This window comes from Lactuca sativa, chromosome 1, assembly GCF_002870075.4.
Source record: "Lactuca sativa cultivar Salinas chromosome 1, Lsat_Salinas_v11, whole genome shotgun sequence".
In the NCBI taxonomy this organism is placed as follows: Eukaryota; Viridiplantae; Streptophyta; class Magnoliopsida; order Asterales; family Asteraceae; genus Lactuca; species Lactuca sativa.
The window spans coordinates 164692104-164711267 of NC_056623.2; the positions used below are offsets into that span (position 1 = coordinate 164692104).

Here is a 19164-nt window from a genome sequence, read left to right on the forward strand (position 1 = left end):
ACTTGACGTACTGTACGAGTGGTACTCTAGGGAGGTTTGCTAAGGTTTCTTCAGAAAAGATAAGAAACATGAGGTACTCTATGCATAAGTACTTCGGAGTTCTGAATTGTCGGCTTCGCTAGAAAGGCGTTTTCGGAGAAAGAGATGTGCGCATGAAACTGGTATTGTGAGGATTGAATTGAATCAAGTCGTAAGATAATGTCGGATTTACTTGGAAGTAAAGACATTAGATTTGAACATAAAGGCATTACAGACAAAACACAACAGTGCAACCTTTAACAGAGTTACAATACTTTAGATTTACTACAAGACTATTGCTGCGAACAAGGTATACTACAAATGACAAGTATACGTAGCACGAGGGTCCCTTAACTGACGGGATATCGCAAAAGATAAGACTCGAGTTGCACTAGTTTTAAACAGTTTAAGAGTCTGTTACAACGAACGCCTTAGATAATTTAACGTGGGTCCGGAGTAGTTTCTCCTGCGGAAGTGATCCTTAGCATCTTCCCGTCGGCGCCGGAGTTCTTTGTTATTGGACAATCCTTCTTGAAGTGCCCAATCTCATCGCATTGGTGACATATCTGGCTGGTACTAGCATTGGTGGTGGAAGTGAAGTGTCGAGTCGGAATTATGTGGACGTGGGTGCTTTCGTTGTTCTTTCCTTTTGGACAATTCCTGTGATAGTGTCCTGTCTCACCACAGCTATAACAAGCCTGGCTGGCTTCGGTGGTGGAAGTGGTTCTACAGAAACGAGCAATGTTCCCCATCTTATTGCAATTGTTGCATTGCAATACTCGGCAAGCTCCATTATGATGATAGTTACACTTGTTACACTTCGGGAGTGTTCCCTCATAACGCTTGACCGGTGCTGAGGTGGCAGGAGTCGCCACTGGTTGTTGTCGCATGGCAAGCCTTTTCAATCGCTTGCGTTCTGTTTGGGCTTGACGCTTCCGTTTCTTGAACTCTGAGTTGTTGTTTTGGGTGTTGGTGACTGTTACTATTTGTTGATTTCTCGGATCGTTACCACGATCGGAATTTTCAACTCCTTTGTCAGTCTTGTTTGTGTTGCCAGAGCCGAGGTGTGCAAGGAAAGCTGACACGGCAGCTGTTACTGCGGCTTGGAATGTAGCGGCGTTGATAGGAAAGATGGGGGTTTCGTTGTTCGGCTGACTATTTCCGGATGATGACATGATTCTGTAACACGAAAGATAAGGAGTTCGTGAGCGATTAAGGTTGGCCCTAGATATATTTCGATCGTTCATGTAAAGAGTAGAAGTATGTTCTCGAGGGTTTGACCTACGTCCCTATGATGCACTCCTAGTACAGAGTAGAAGTAAGTTCATAGAATGATCTCAAGACGTGTGACGTCCAAACCAGGGTACTATCGGTTGGTAAATAACATGATCCAACCTTTCAAAGAGAATTGTGAATGATCCCTGAGCTAAATTTCTCTAGTCCAATAACTAGACTAGAGTGGGTTTCAGGTAAACCCCAACGAAAGTATGATGAAAGTATTTGAACAATGAGTGACACAGAAGTTAGCCGACTTTCAATATCCATATTCATGACGTAACAAGTTGGGGAAAATTGACCTTGTAGAAGGTCTTACATCATATCCGGAGTAGAAAGGTTTTGGCCGTATAAGGGCCTAACTAAAAGCACTTACAATACAAGATAGTTACATATAGGACACAGACATGAAAACGATTCTTTAAAACAAAGAAGGAAAGTAAAGTATCTCCTACTGGCGACGGTCACCCCTATGGTGAACTCTTAGTTCAGCCAGTTGACGTTCCATGTCAAGCAGGTATCTTTCGTATACCCTCTGACGTACTCGGAGCTCTATGACTTCGGCTCGGGTTTCAGCTAGTGCTTGTAGCAGGGTCTCATGGTCTCTCTCAGATCTATCATGAATGTGTTCAAGGTGATTGGTGCGGATGGTATGCATTCCTGCATTGGCATCAACCTTTGCGATACGATGAAGAGCTGTCCTGCCCTGAATCTCATTTCGGGCAACTCTACGGACTAAGATTGGCAGAACTTTGTCTGCTGAGGTTCTTTCGCTTAAGTTGTAGAAGCTTTGGTCTCCATTAAACGACATAGGTTGATATTGCTCTTCGCTCCATGTCTCCAAACTTTCTACCCAAGGGGGCGTCGGGCCTTGAAAAGCCGGACAAGTGTTAGGATTTGGAATGGGAGTTACCGGGGGTAGGTTCTCAACTTCGGGTTCGGAGTTAGCATCATCCGTAAGTTCTTCAGCATGGTGATCATTCAAAGGGATTGGATGATCATCCTCTGGTTCTTCTCCAAACCATCCAGCATTGCCTTTGTTCGGAAGGTATGGGTCGCCAAGGGGATGGAGTCCAGCCATGTTATCTATGCGAGAATTTGGGGTAAAGAAATAATTATTAGACGAACTAACTAGATAATTATAAGATAATCTTCCTTGGTTACATCATTATTTGTAAAGTGCATACCAATTATATGTAATCAAAACAGGATAGGCCTTCAGATAAGTGACCTTAACTCCAAATTCACAAGGAATTGGGGTGAAGCAAAATTTCACAGATTCTAAGTCTATATCATCCTAGTTACATATAACCTTAATGTATCCACTTAGCAACTATTGACCTAGAAATGAAGATCTTTTTAGTTCTCAACTAAGAATTTATAGTAACACAAAATACTCATATAGTATTTTAGACTTATGTTCTGTTCTAGAGTTCTCATTGTGGTAGTGTTGGTAAGTTTTTAGACTTGTTGCCAAATCACAACCATTCTTGGGCATATGCTAATCACTCCTCGGACCAGCATAGTTGATTAGGCTATGCCACTCCCAGGACTGACCATACATCCCCGAGCTTACCTGTGATATTCAACAATCGTAATACTTTTGTTCTTATCATTGTGACACGGATTTTAGTATGAATGCAGGCACGTATATTTAGTTAAATATTTCATTATTTAAAAGTATAAAATCTTGGTCAAAGTATTTTTAATCCCATTGTATTTATAGTTTGTATATCTTTTATGGGTTGATATACTTAATTCACTATAAACAGTGCTTTGATACCAATCTGTCACACCCCAAACCGAGAACGACGGAAACGTTCTGGGGCGGAGGACGTCATGTAATGTATCACAACAATGTAAAGTAATAAACAAGCAACAAAATCATCCATTTCTTTAATATTATAATTTTAAATATATGTGTGTTCTTTCATATCATAAACAACATAATGAATGTTCAAAATAAAAGACGAGTCTCGACTGCTACGTCTTCACAAAACCTGGTTGTCGTACCTGTCTATTTGTGACCTGAGAATACAAGTTATTTTGAAAGCGAGTATCAGCCAAAAAGCTGGTGAATTCAAAAGTATTTATGTGTCTTTGTCTTGTAAAAATTGTAAAGTAAAGACTTGTAAACATTTGGAGAAAAGTTTGTATAAGTGTGAAAATGTTTGTAATTAATTGCAAACGTTTGAAAACCCTAGAAAATTCCCATATTTCCTACTAGTATAAAAAGTAATCTTCTACCAAGACCTGACTGTTTTGAAAGTAGTCTTCTACCAAGACCCGACTGTTTTGAAAGTAGCCTTCTACCAAGACCCGACTGTTTTGAAAGTAGCCTTCTACCAAGACCCGAATGTATGACTATTATTATTATTATTATTATCTAATCTACCTCATGATTATGTGAATATTACACATAGTAAAGGTATTAATAATATATTAACTGGAGTTTTATATCCTTATGTAATTGTCGTATATACAGTGTAAGTACTGTAGTATTTGTAATAAGTGACTACTTTTGTACTATTTTGCCTTAATTGAGGTTTAAGGGATAATGTGATGGCTAGATCCCATGCTAAATGCTCCCCTGTCAAGAGATTTTGGGAACCAAACGCGACCCCTGCAATGATTGCAAGCCGCAAACATCCACATTACTATGATCGTGTATACCCAATATAACTATAACAATGCATTAGTGATTCATTGGTATAGTTAGATCCTAAAATTGTTCCATGCTATAGCACCTTGTTATGTATGTTTTGTTATCGTGTATTGTAATCGTATTTATGTAAGCGTATTCATGTAAGCATATTCAGGTAAGCGTATCTATGTAAACATATTCATGTAAGCGTATTCATGTAAGCGTATCTATGTAAACGTATTCATGTAAGCGTATTCATGTAACATGTAATGTATTAGTATAGACTCATGAATGAACTGACTCTTGTGTGATTCCTTGTACTTGGATTGGTAAGTAGTATCTCCTAACTATGCCTATTATAGTTACTAGTAATGTACGTGTATAAACGAAGTATGCCTTTGCTACCCAAAGGTACTGAACTGACTAATGGAACTTTTATGTCTATATATGTATACATGATATATAACTAATATTTGGACGACATTTGGATGAATAACCGATACCCTAAAGCCACATCCAAACGAGGAAAAGGAAATAAAGTGAGCTAGCCTTCCTAAGTCCTTTAAACATTACTTATATAAATATACATATGTGGGTATGCATTTGGTAATATAAAAGCATAAAAGAAGTTTTTTAAAACCTTCGAAAAGTTTAATACAAAAAAACGATGACTTGATGTCAGTTTGTAAAACGATTTGAAAGTATTTTGTTTGATAAGACAGTTTAAGTATAAGGAAAAACCTTTGTTTAAAACACAGTTGTAACAGAGTTTAAAAGGAAACATACAGTATGTAAGACAGTTTAATAAAGAGTTTTAAACATATAAAAACGTTTAAGAAGGTCATTTGAAGAGATCTGTTTGGTAGAACAGTTAACGTATCGTAAATCCATTTGCATGCGAGTTATTAATCACATGCGATTGATGTAACAACTAGCATGATTCAGCTTGTATCCCCCATAAAGCATTTATAAACATTTAGAAATATTTAAAAGGTTAATTAAGGGGTATGAACTCACCTGCAGTGAGTGGATCGGATGGAAGTGTCGGACAAGTGCTTGGTGTTAAGTGAAGACTTAGACACACACAATAATCCTAATAACATATGAAGACATATGTATATATATAATTAGTGATTATAACACTAATTAGACATGTATAAACATCCTAATGTGAGGAAAACACTTTGGTCAAAGTGTTAGGAGGCCATTGGGTTGCAACAAAGGAGTGCAAGGCCTTATAACAGAGTTTATGGTCCATAGACCATACCTTTTGGAGTTTACGGCCCATAGGAGTTTACTCCTGGACCTAAACTCTCATTTGGATCACCAAATGAAGCTTAAAACTATTATGACTTGATTGGTTAAGTGTTCCAAGGATTAAACAAGAGGTTGGGTGGGTTTAAGGTCCAAGAATGGCCTTGTATGGAGTTTGCGGCCCGGGGACCACTTCCCCCATGACTTTATGGCTGTAAACTCATGGTATGAAGTACCAATTCGTGTATTGAAGTCCCTAGTTCAATGGTGTAAGGTTCTATGCTAAGTTCCAAGGCTTACTAAGGTGTTAGGTGTCATTTGCACCCTTAAAAGGGGTTTACGGCCCAAGAACATGTCTTGGCCGTAAACTCCTTGAATCATGTGTTTCCTTATGTTTTCTACGCCTAAACATGTTAAACCTAGTGTACAATGAGTTGGAACAAGAGTACTTACGATCTAGGAGCTTGAGTGGTCGTTTTTGGCCAAGAACACTAGTGTGTGTTCTTGGTGAAACTTGAATATCTACAAAATGGAATGATTTCATGGATGAAATCATGTAAGATTACTAGTTCATGCAATATATCAACTAGTTAGGACAATAAACTTACGAAATTTGAAGATCGGGGACGAAGATCGGGATGATAGTTGAGAGGATTTGGGCCAAGAGGATGGAAGGAATGAACAAAATGGCCAAGACTTCAACTTATAGGAGGAGTTTATGGCCCACATGGAGTTTAGGGCCGTAAACTCCCATGTGGTGGCCGTGAACTCCTGGTCAAGGTGTTCCAGACTTGTTCTTTGAGCTATAGATTCAGCAGATAAACCCCAACACTTATTCCTTAAGTGTACAAGGCTCAGAACGCTCAAATAAACTCCTAATTGTGTTAAAAGATAACATCAATGAGTTTGACTTTTATTGAAGTGTTAGACTGAACTGCATCATGTAGCGTGCATCACCTGTAAATGAAGAAGGCAAGATAACACCTTTTCCGATGTTGGAAATATCAGTACCACCATCACTTTGTACGTTTCATAATGTTTTATAGGATTCACATCTAAGAACTTTATGCTGATTGCGCTTGTAATATAGTCTCTCAGTTTCAATCATTGTATAAGCATCAACCAAAAATTGTTGAAAAAGTTTTTTTTTGTTACATACCTTGGTTCAGCAATAACATCTTTGCCATTGCAATTGTCTTTTGGACACAACATCATCTTTTTCTCTTCAACTGGCCCAAGCCATTGAGCGTCTCATTTGGAACATCAATTATTTTAACATTTGACTTGCATTTTGTACACGCATTATAGTACCAATTTTGAATATCTTCAAACATCTTTATTGTTCCAAGAATTACCGCACAACTTCCTTAGGAATCTATGATAATAGGTGTATTTAGGGGTGGTTAATATTTTAGTATTGGATTAATTAAATTAATAGAGGGATAAATTATGTACCTCATTCAATTCGTGAACAACGGATATTTTGTAAAAGGTGTTATTTTGAACAAAATCATCATGTAGTGAATACATGATGGATGATCCCGATGCATGTGAGATCGAAGAACACGAAGAGTTTTTTCTTGCTTGTAAACTATTTTTTTAACCATTTAATAAATATTATATATTATAAATATGAATTTATAAAACATTTAATTGAAACGAGAAATCATTTGGAAAATTCATGAAACCTTTTTTTGAAAGCAATTATCTCCTTGATGTTGTCATCAATAAAAAGCTTTGTAGACAAGTACGTGTTGTTGACATATGGACGCTCTGAAATGGATATTTTAAATTTGTATAAATGTTAATAATTTCATAAAACAAAAATGTTAAGAATATAAATATTACAAATTAGTATCATGGTAAATACGTACGTCGGACATTCTTGAACTTAACAAGTTGAATAATCATTACAAAATGACCATGATGCTTTGAAACATATGCAACAATTTCATCAGCATAACGTCCCTATAGAGTAACAAAAACTTCATGTCCTCTGTAAAAAGAAAGAAAATTAAAAAAAAAACAAAGCATCATTAGAATAATAAAAATAGGTATAAAAATGAAACTCACTCTAAATCCTCCAATTTTAGTGTGATTTTCTGCTCCTGTTTGTCTTTTAGAGGTTCCAATGGAAAACATTGGAAGACATTTCCTATAATATCTATATTATAGACAACGAAAAGTGTAAGTATGTATTTGTTATGGTGTAAGAAATTAAATTTAGATAATTTAATCCATTAGCAAAGGGATGAAGGGAATACACTAACCAAATGACACGTTGTCTTGGATCGAATTAGAATGAAGTTGTTAGAAGTCAATGAAAGAAATGAATTTTGGGCCCCACAAAAGTCTTTTCATTTAATAACCTTAGTGCTATACAGAAAATATAGTTTGTGTGGACCATCAACAAACTTTATAGCACCATTATTTAACCCTATTGTGGGTTTTTGAATGTAGTAATCACCATATTCTTCCAAAGTTTTTCCTTGTAGGGATGCTAATGGTTTATCCACATTACATTCAATTTTGGCGCCCTATAAATAGATGAAAAACATAATAATAAGTTATAGTACACATAAAAATAATTATATATTAACATGTATAAATTAATAGTATTAAAAAAAACAAAAAAAAAATCCAAAGTACCCTTTCGTCTAGCAATATCATTCCAATCATACGAATCTGTTTCCACAGACGAATGATTCGAACCTTGATCGTGTACTCATCTTGTGCAAGTGCCAAGTCACTGATCATGGTAACATTGGTGTTTTCCGTTAAGCTGTAAACCAAATGTAGTAACGAAGATCGGTTGTTATATAACAGAAAAGTATGATAAATAAATGATAAGAATAATTTTCAAAAGCATGATGATGAAACATCGGCATGCGGTCTGTGATGCTGTTTTCAATATGATTACTATCATTCAGAAGCTTACAAAAGGAAATGGTTTGAGTCTGGCCATATATCATCATACTTGGATGATGATCTGGATCTTTCCAAATCATCAGAGAGACTCACAGTGACAGGTATGGATATGGATGCTTTGGAATGGAATCTGATGTGTATATAATTGCACGAGTTTTAGTCCTACTTTGAGATGAATATTTAAACACACAAAGGTAGTGAACCTATCTATTAGTGATATAGTTGAATAAGTAGGGTATCGAACACAAGGAACGAAAAATTAAACTAATGACTAGAATTAACTAAGAAATTAAATTGAGTAAAAGGTTTTCTCTAGTTTTGTAAGACTAGAAACTTTAGCAAACTATCTAACACACAATTTAAATAACTAACAACTAAAACAAGTAAAAATCAACTAAATTCAGTAATCAAAAGGGTTTATGTTTAGGTTCGATTCCTTTACTCCTATGGTTAATTTTATGTTGATGCAATGAATTAATTGTTATTGGTTACCGACTAAGTTGATTAGATTCACATTCGCTATTACCAATCCATAGAAAATAAATTAATTTAAGCAGTGATCAAGTGATTAAAATAATAAATTCCCTAATTTAATTATTCGGATTAAATAAGACTTGTAATTAGTTAATCAAATTAATAATTCAATTAACCTCTTGTTGATGGTTTATCACACAAGCTCACACATTAATTTACCCATTCTCTAACTAATCCTAGTTTCACATTCACTATTCCTAGGCATATAATAATGTTTTCACATAAATCATATGAGGTAATCAATTAAGAAATGTTCATGCAGCTTAATTACTTGGCAATTAACTGAAAATAGTTATGGTTAATGAATAAGGGTCTTTAACAAGCTTAATTTAACAAAGTTCACCAATTAACAATCAATCCAAACATAAATTAATTCATAGGAGCAAACTTATCTACCCTAAACAGAAGCTAACGAAATTAGTTCATAATTACAATAGATAAAAGCCTAAAAACGAATTCAATCAAACTAAACATAGTTCTATTCAAAGATAAAGTGAAAAGGTAAACTTATGTTACCTTAACCTTCTTGGAATTGAGAATTAGGGTTCTTCACGATTTCCCAAGCTCCAGATGTATTCTTGGTCGCCAGGTAACTCCACCAGGATTCTCCAACCAGCCTCAATTCGGGAATGTGACTTCTATTTATAATTTTCGGAAAACAGGGTTTGCTCGTCGAGTAGATAACCGACTCGCCGAGTCCCCCTTGTGGAATCTGTATACGGCAAGGACTTTACGTATTGCTTCGTGAACCTTCGTGTGGACTCGCCGAGTGGCTTCAAAATTTGACTCTTTTCTTCTTTCTTTAGTTCCCGAGCTTCCGATCACCTCTCCTACTTCCTTCTTGCTTCCGGGCATATCTTTTGGACTGAAAATACAATTTAAACACTATTAAGTACCTTTTGTCCATAATTTGCAAATAATTAGCTAATAAATAATAAAAATCTATACTAGAATCCTAATCATTCATAATTATACAAAACAAAATGGATAAAGTATATGATTACCAGATCATTGGAATGGAATATACTTTAAAAAGTATGAAGCAAAGCAAGTGTAGTACAATTTTTTTTTAAATATTTGATGGCAGATAAAAAACCAAAACCAAAAGGTATTATATTTCCATAAATAAAAACATTTTCTTTAAGATATCGTATATCTGTTTTTGTTTTACCTAAAATAACAATACATTTATATTTTAAATAAAAAAAGAGACATGTTTTATTTTAACCCAAAACAACTTATATTATTTTTAACCTAAACATTTTTAAACCAAAAAAAAGTAACATACTTTTATTTTTATCCAAACATGAAAATATAATAAGACATAAAAAAATAATAAAAATAATAGAAATAAAACAACTAATCATCAAAATAAATTATTAATTGGCCACAAAGATTTATTTTGTGGAAGTTAAAAAAGAGACAATAGAGGACAATTTTATCATGTTGTGGGGGAAAAATATTTTGTGGTTTTGTTAATTGTTACAGACATCGGTTTGTTATTTAGGGGCAATTGAGGCCTTTTTTGGTAAACTTTTTGTTTTGACCGTTTGTTTATCAAAACAATATTTTTGCTGCCAAATTGTTATTTTGAACATTTTGGTCAACCTTCATTTGACCATAATTATACCATAACAATACACAGAGATGGATCAAAACCATATATTGTTTAGAACAAACACAAAGAAAACAATACTCCTGATTAGTAGAAGCTATAACAAATAAACAACCAATAACAAAATATGGTTTTCAACATGATCACTATCAATCAGAAGCTTACAAAAGGAAATGGTTTGAGTCTGGCCATATATCATCATACTTGGATGATGATCTGGATCTTTCCAAATCATCAGAGAGACTCCAATGACACGTACATATATGGATGCTCTGGAATGGAATCCTAATCATTCACGATTATACAAAACAAAATGGATAAAGTCCGGGATTCCCAGATCATAAGAATGGAATCCTACAGGTACACAATCTAGTATATGGTATAATCAGAGTTTTAGAATTGCAAACTTGTGAGTAGAAGATGGCAACTTCAAAAAAACAAAATCTGGTGTTTGGTATAATTCCATATCACAATTGCAACAAGGTGTGTGGCAGGAAAAAAAACTTCTTCGAGACATTTAATCGAACAACTTATATGCAGTGAAACATAAGTAAATAATTAGTATAAATCTCTATACAATTCAACCATATCATGGAAAGGAGAAGAGGAAAACATGAAATCAAATAAAAAAGAATCAAATCATTTTCGTGATGCTGTAAACTAATTGTGTCAAACATCCCACATGCTAACCTGAGGCGATAATGGACTTTGATGATGAACGTGGTGATGCTGTAAACCTTCAATCTCTCAATAAAACGCGACATATGAATGGGATTGAAGCTGTATATATTTTACAAAATTGAATTTGGAAAGGATATGAAGAATAGCTGTGATTGAATTGAAATTTGATAAGTTTCTATAAATAAACGTCAATTTGAGTGGTGATTTCCAAAAATTGTGTATGTAATTTAGGAATACTATATATTTGCATTTAATGTATTCATTGACAAAAATCGGGAGGAGATATTCACGTTTCCTTTATTTGTGTAAAATGCACTAAAGATTTGATATTTTTCAGCTTGATAAAAAACCAAAATATCCACAATTTGCCAAGTGGAAATAAAGTTAATTAAAAAAATTATAAAAATGCCATGTGTCGTATTGAATGAGGAGGTAACACGTGGTAGAAAACCTTCATTTATTATGTAGGACTAGTTTATAACCCGTAAGAACCACAATTATAAAATTAATTAAACTTTCATATTAAAAATCAAAATTATTAATCTATTATTTTAAATAAATTATTACTTAACATATATATTTTTTTAGTTATATAAAACTATAATCGTTGATTTAAATAAATACGTGAAGTTATATCACCTTATAATCTGTATTAATTTAATTTTATTTTTTAATCTAATGTTATTAATTAATATAATTAAAGTGAATTTTTTTAAAATTTAATGTAATTAGGGTGAGAAATTTAAAATTTAAAATTTGAAATGGATAATTAATATGTTGACAGGTGACATGATAAACAACATATAATATTAATTAGGAGTTTTAATAATGATACGAGAATACACATATTTGCTTATTAGAATAGGAAGATTTGTTTGGAAATCTTTCATTTGTTCACTTTCTTTCAAAAATATTCCGAGCTCTAGTAAAAGTACCAGGGGTCGAACAGATACAATTAAACCATGAGGGGGTCCAGCTGCAATTATAAGAAAATCCGCTTTAAATTTACATCCGCCTTCGAAGTGACTTTTGCGGCCAACCGTTCTCTCCGTCGAGGGCTCAATTCAACCACAGATTTGCTCCACGTAAAACCCTAACTCCTTATTATCAATTCCTGTTCAGTTGTTCATTATCTTTGTTTTTCAGTATCTTCCATGGTTCGACAATCCTTTTTTCCTTCTGTTTAGTGCTCCACATATATTCCGTGAAAGTTGCAACGATTCCCTTACTGGGATGTGCAAATTTGATGCTTTCGATTTTTGTCTGCTAGGATTCCCTACTTTGTGCTAATTGGTTCCATTGAATGAGGGTTGGAACTTTTAAGGCTTAGTGTATTTCAATAATGTTTATGCTAAATGCATGCGATTTGTGAAATTGATTGCCTTTTACTTGCGAATTGGATTATGTTTTAGCAGAGTTTAAGGTAATTGTTAATGAATTTATAGCAAATCACAAGTGTTAATCATAAATTCATGATGAAAAGTTTCAATTTAGACGGATCTCTTTGCAGTAGGAGTTGATACCTAATTAGTCTGTTCTTCGCTTCTTGCTGATATTCATTTCTCCCTCCGACCTCCAGAAGCATTTTCAGGTGATACGTAGAAAGCCAGTACTTTATCAGTTCAAAACGAACATAGATTACCTAATAAATATGCTAAATTATTGGAAAGCTAATTGATTATCAAATTTCAAATTTCAAATTAGCATGTTTGACCTATAAGGAAGCTGCATCTCTTTCCTGGAGTAGAAGGAACAGTTGATGTTAAGTTTAAATAGTTAGGTTTAAAGAGAAGTCACAATCCCTGTTTCCATAAATCAAAAAACCAGAAAGCTGCTATTAGGAAATCCTTGTTAATACTAGTTTCATCCAATTGATAGGTTCATGAAAGAGGGATGATGAAGTCTGCTGGACATGCTTTGCTTTCTTCTTTTACACCTCCTTATATTTTCCCCAAAAATAACTATCGCAGATTCCCTCCAAATTTACTTTGTGGAACTTCATCTTCTAAATCAAGGAAGTTATACGCATACCAACAAAACCATCATTCACATCCCAAATCTTCAATGGTTGTGGAACAGTATTTACCTCCTTGGTTCAGGTAAAATATCTATAAGATGTTTAAACAATGTTAAAAGTTCATTTTTTTTTGAATGAAAGTTTGAATGATTTGATTATTGATTTTCTTGTTTTGCAGTGTTGCCCCAATGATGGAATGGACAGATAATCATTATAGAACTATGGCCCGCCTTGTAACTAAACATGCATGGCTGTATACAGAAATGCTTGCTGCAGAAACAATTGTTTATCAGGAGAAGAATTTGGTATGCAAGTTATTTAAATGAACTTATATTTGCTCAAATAATGTATCTGTATATGAAGATTATATTTGTTCCTTTTTGACTTATGTTTCTTTTTGATTGCTCAGGACAGATTTCTAGCTTTTTCTCCAGAACAACATCCGATTGTACTTCAAATTGGTGGAAACAACTTGGAAAATCTTGCAAAAGCAACTCGACTAGCAAACAGATATGGCTATGATGAAATTAACTTAAAGTGAGTTCTTATTCATAACACATCTCCTTTTAGGCTATTTCAAGTGATGAAAAATTGAAAATGAGGAGGGTATTTATGTCTTTTGCACAAGAGCTATGCTGAATTTTGTTTTGTGTTTTTTGGTTAGTTGTGGATGCCCTAGTCCAAAGGTAGCAGGACATGGTTGTTTTGGTGTGCGTCTTATGCTTGATCCAAAGGTTTGTGAAAGATTTTCTTGGATGCATGCTTTTTTGATCAATGTAGAAGTAGAACACATATTTTTATTTTTGTTTTTTGTATTTATTTGTTAATTTGATTAGGTTAATTTTTGCAAGGGAAGTTTGTTGCTGAGGCTATGTGTGTGATTGCTGCTAATACGGATGCTCCAGTTAGTGTTAAATGTCGTATTGGTGTTGATGATCATGATTCATATGAACAACTCTGTACGTTTATTTATTTATTTATTTTCATCCATTCCTCCAGTTTGTTTTATAAAACTTTCTCTAAGATATACAGTTGAAGAAGTTGCATATGGACATATTTCATGTTCAGTTGGAATTTGTATTATGTATTTAACAAATAAACAAATTTATGTTTATCATTTGAAAGTTTTTATATTCAAATTGATTTTTTAATAATCAAAGAATATTGATTATGTAATGTTTTTATTTTTTTATCTTCCTATCCACTAAGTAATGTTATATTCAAATATAGAAATAAAGTTGTATTTGTATTTTGTACATACTTGATACTTCATAAAATAATATCAGAAAAATGTATTTTGTAAAATAAAAAGTTGGATAAAATAGAATACCATGAAATTTTCTTATGGAAAAAAATATTTTGAAGTTATATTTAAACATATCGAAAAAAGAAAAATTATCTGTACTTGTAAATACTCTTAATAATAGTATCGGTGTAATTTTTGGAATTTAATCATATATAAGATGTATGTAGACGCATTAATATTTTTACGACTTTTCTATATTTACATTTGCTATTTTTGTCATCTTTTGTTATTTTGATTTTTTTTTAATTTGCAGGTGATTTTATATATAAAGTTTCTTCTCAATCGCCAACTAGACATTTCATAATACATTCAAGAAAGGCATTACTTAATGGAATTAGCCCTGCTGATAATCGCAAAATTCCTCCTTTGAAGTATGTAAATTAAATGACAATTTCATTTCATTTTATTTATTTAGATAATAAAAAATAAATTTTCCCACATCTTCTTCCATGTTTTTATAATTATATTTCATGCAGATATGAGTACTTCTATGCCCTCCTTCGCGACTTTCCAGACCTCCGATTTACAATTAATGGAGGCATAAATAGCATCGATGAGGTAAGCATTCATTTCCTTTTATCTTTTTCATAGAAAATACTAATCTCTTTTTTTTACCTTATTAAAAAATAAAACAAATGTAAAAAAATATATATATTTGACCTTCTTTTCTTGATATTAAATTTACTAGGTACGCGCAGCACAACAAGAAGGAGCTCATGGTGTTATGGTTGGTCGTGCTGCCTATCACAAGTATAAACAAATAACCATTTTATTATTATTATTATATTATTTATTATTTTTGCTTTTAGTAAAAAAGAAACATACATATATAGCTTACCCTATTATGTCCATTAAGGTTGTGTTTGACGCACCACAATTAGCTGATAAGCCAGCTTATTTTTCGAGCTTTTATAAACTGTCAGATTTGACAAACCAAAAAGTAGCTGATAAGCTAGCTTTTTAAAAAGCTACTCAGGAGCTTTTCTAAATTTTTCGAGTATACCTTTAATTAATTATAAAAAAACGTATTTTTCTAAATGTCATTTTATATCTTTCAGCTAGTTTTTACCAAACGTCATTTTTTGTCAGCTATCAGTTAGTCTGCCAAACATAGCCTAAGTAATTAAAAAAAACATGATATTTGAGTTTGACTAATTGACTAATTGACTTATTGTGTGCAATTTTTTTGACAGTTCATGGTCCATGTTAGGGAATGTTGACACTGAAATATATGGGGCCCCACCTAGTGGTGTCACTCGTCGTCAGGTTTGCATAAAATAGCAATCTGCTTTTATTGTTTCTATATTTTCTTTAATCAGGAATAAAAAATTGCTATTATGGGTAAAAATGGAAAGTACATTGCCTTTATTTTTGATATATAAAAATAAAATATGGGTGATATTGATATCTTGTTGTAGGTGTTGGAGAAGTACCAGGTGTATGCAGATTCAGTCATAGGAATGTATGGAAATAGTAAACCAAGTCTCCGTGATTTGGTTAAGGTAAAAAAAAAATATTATTTCCTTCTTTCTGAGTAAATTACAAATTTGTCCTTCCTCGGTATCTCTTTCTTTCTTTTTATGGATATGGTAGAGAAGTTCCATTTTTTGTTTTTTTATTTCCGTTGCATTTATCATCCTTGACTTGTTAACATTGTAACCGTTAATTCCATGAAAATGACCATTTTGCCCTTGTCTTTCTTCATGTTTTAAATCAAACCATATTCAACCTTACCACATTATCATGAAACTTGTGTATCATATCTATAAAAAAGGTAATTTGGGGATGAAAATAGCAATTTATTTTATTTTATTTGTTGATTTGTGTAGCCTTTATATGGACTATTTTGGGGGGAGCCAGGAAACGGTGTGTGGAAGCGCAATGCGGATTCTGCTTTCCATCAATGCAAGGCAAGTACATTTTTTTTATTTTAGTAAATAAAAAATAAAAAAAATCTACTCAAAAAATTACAATTTTTAACATCACTTCAACATGAGGGTGAAACCACCTTTATGTATATAATACACAAATAGACATTCAACTACTTTATCCATACAGGACTTAAAAGAAAAAAATAAAATAACCGTATATATAATACTCTCATAAATCCATTAAGAGGAAAATAGTTATTGATTTGCATTTGCTAATTGCTATTTTTAATTATGTTTGTAGACATTCAAATCTCTGATGGAGGAGACTATAATGGCAATTCCTGATTCAGTATTGGATTCACCCATTGTTGCTTCATCATCTACAACTCGTGTAGATAAATTTCTTGATTCCAAGAATTTCCTACCATTGCCTTATACGCCTAAGGAACAAGAACAAGAACAAGAGTTGTTGTATGCTTAGGGGTTATGTGATAGCTTCTTAATGGAACCATTCAGAGGTCATCGTCACTGAATCAATCAGGCAACCTCTTCTCTGAACCATTAAGAGGCTGAAGTCATTGGACACTAAATGGTTTTTAGTTTTATCCAACAATCTCTTAGTTTGTTATCACATTACAATTTTTTGTTCCATAACCTTATACTTGTGCACTAGTTGAAATTCTTTAGGGAAACAAGAGATCTAATATCTCTTATAAACTATACAATATACACCCAAGAAAATTGAACAACTTGGAATGTTAATCCCTTAGAAATCATATTTGTTGCATGCTTCTTGTGGATTTAACTCGTAAGGCCTCGGTTGTTGAGATGTGATTACACCTAAATGCACATATGCAAAAACACAAATAAGAAAATAAAAATAAAAAAGCACATGCCACATGTACACGTGTCATAAAAATCCATGAAAATGTATAGACATGGACATATATATATATATATATATATATATATATATATATAGCAATGTAATACACAAGTATATGAAAGCGCGATAGATATTTGTTTCATATTTAATAATTTGAGTTTAAATCAATGTTGTAGTTACGAAAAAAAAACCTTTTGAGAGAATGATCATAAATGAACTTGCAATTATTTTCATTTGCTTTTTAGTTTAGGTATCATACTTTCAAAACCCAAGACGAAGAATCTTGAAAAATACACATTTTTAGGGGTGATAACTGGGAAACTTTATAATTCTTTTAGGCATAATAGATACTTTCATATCACATAAATACTAACAAAAATATTAATCAATTGATCTTACCATGTAAGTGCTACAACCTTGAGAATGAGGAAGAACGAAGGGTATCGAAAGAAACAGCAAATTGATTAATGATTACAGAAAGGAGCAATGATTTGAGTATTTACTGTATGAAAATAAGGAGCAATGGAAAATGTACTGAATGTAACTTATTCCTATGTGAAATTAATTATAACGATTTTGAGTATTTATTATTGTTTGTTACACATGACTTACAAAATGTGACATTATATGCTCAAATGTGTATACCATAAGTTGGTATTATTTGGTTAATTGGTATTTGTTTGTTTCTTTAGAAAAAGATAAATTTAGCTTAATTTTTTAATTATTTATCAATAAATAGCCATTTTTTATTTTTACTTTTTTTTAATGACATATATAGCAATCAAAATCATAGTTGAGCCTTCATAGGTTGTGATTTCGGTTTTGTTTAGTTTTTACTTTTTGCCAACTTTGAACCTTCGTATCTTTCTTATACAAACTTGATTGATCTAATTTTTTTTCATTATGCTTTTGAAGTAAGGGCTTTCCATTGATATATTACCATCGGTATTTTTAGGAAGTCACCATTTCAAAGCTCCAAAGTAGGCCTCTGGAGATTTTGGAACATTTTTTGACTTGGAGTTTTTTCTTATTTTTTCGATGTTCATTAAAATGTTTTTCCTAACTAACTTCAAACGCCCATAACTATTTCATAAAAACTCGAATTTAGTTGATTTTTTTATCTATGGATTCATCATCATGTCTAATACAACTTTCACTAAGAAAGTTACTATAGATATGCTCTGCATCTAGAGTTCTAAAGCTCCAAACTACGCTATTTAGTAATTTTTAACTTTTCAAAAAATCTCCATTTTTAACATAAGCTTTAATGAAACATTCCCATTCTTTTCAAACTGTTTATATACTTTAATATTAACTTATGAAACTTAATCCATGCATTCATTTTTGAATTGAGTTAATACCTTAAAAGCCATTATTTATACATCATCGTTTCGATTTAACCCCAATTTTATTTTAGTTATTCATTTGCTATTATATTTTAGAAAATGTTTCATTTTCAGGCCCTTGACCGGTCACCAACAAGTCATTATTACGTCTCGGTTTTGCATTTAGCCCCAACATTTACATATAAATTTGCATTTAGCCCCAACTTTTTTTTTTGTTTCCCATTTCCCATTGTTTTTTAGAAAAAAAAAATTCATTTTAGCCTTTGGCCAGTCAGTAATAGATATTTTAAAACGTAATAACTTAAAATGAAAAAGGAAAAAACAAAGGCAAGATTCGAAACTGTGACTTCTGACTTCTACCTGAGGGTGGGGGCGTGTTAGTTAGTAAGCCAATGACTTTTTTTTTTTTTTTTTTTTTTTTTTTTTTTTTTTTTTTTTGAGTGTTTGTTGTAATTAATGTACACATGTATTTAAAAGGAAGGAAAAAAAGTCTAGTGTAAGTCTCGAGTCCGAGACATCTAATAAACGATGTGACATGCTAATCTTTAAGCCAATCAATATTTTTATTTCTTTGGCTTCTCAACAAATATGTGATTAGAAATATTTGGTTTTTTAACAAATATGTCATTAGAAATAATTAATTGTTTTTTAGATGAGTTACGAATAAAATAACAATTTTGATTGGCATAAGGATTAGCATGTCATATTGATTATTAGATGCATATTGTTTATTAGATGTTACAGATTCAAGACGTACACAAGGTCTTTTTTTCTTCATTTTAAAATACA

The 19164-nt window shown here is 32.5% G+C and overlaps 1 protein-coding gene across 4 annotated transcripts; it reads left to right on the plus strand.

Annotated features, from left to right (window-relative positions):
- Positions 1-11884: 11884 nt before the first annotated feature.
- LOC111908306 (uncharacterized) lies at positions 11885-16815 on the plus strand. Of its 4 annotated transcripts, XM_023904134.3 has the most exons (14): positions 12091-12372; positions 12460-12540; positions 12828-13048; positions 13145-13271; positions 13376-13503; positions 13631-13700; positions 13823-13925; positions 14526-14643; positions 14749-14830; positions 14961-15022; positions 15466-15538; positions 15691-15774; positions 16102-16182; positions 16445-16815. In XM_023904134.3, the coding sequence occupies exons 3-14, from the start codon at positions 12843-12845 to the stop codon at positions 16622-16624; spliced, it is 1314 nt and encodes a 437-aa protein (XP_023759902.1). In that variant the 5' UTR covers positions 12091-12372; positions 12460-12540; positions 12828-12842; the 3' UTR covers positions 16625-16815. The 4 variants fall into 4 exon arrangements, with proteins under 4 accessions (XP_023759898.1, XP_023759905.1, XP_023759899.1 ...); XM_023904130.3 differs by lacking the exons at positions 12091-12372; positions 12460-12540 and adding an exon at positions 11885-12034; XM_023904137.3 differs by lacking the exons at positions 12091-12372; positions 12460-12540 and adding an exon at positions 11899-12034 and having other exon boundaries at positions 12920-13048.
- The last annotated feature ends 2349 nt before the right edge of the window (positions 16816-19164 follow it).

What these genes read in the sequence shown, in the direction of transcription:
- LOC111908306 (XM_023904130.3), top strand. Translation starts at nt 11,912, where the DNA reads ATGAGGGGGTCCAGCTGCAATTATAAGAAAATCCGCTTTAAATTTACA. An exon ending in TATTTACCTCCTTGGTTCAG is followed by an intron (nt 13,049 to 13,144) that starts GTAAAATATCTA and finishes CTTGTTTTGCAG; the next exon opens with TGTTGCCCCAATGATGGAAT. An exon ending in TTTATCAGGAGAAGAATTTG is followed by an intron (nt 13,272 to 13,375) that starts GTATGCAAGTTA and finishes TTGATTGCTCAG; the next exon opens with GACAGATTTCTAGCTTTTTC.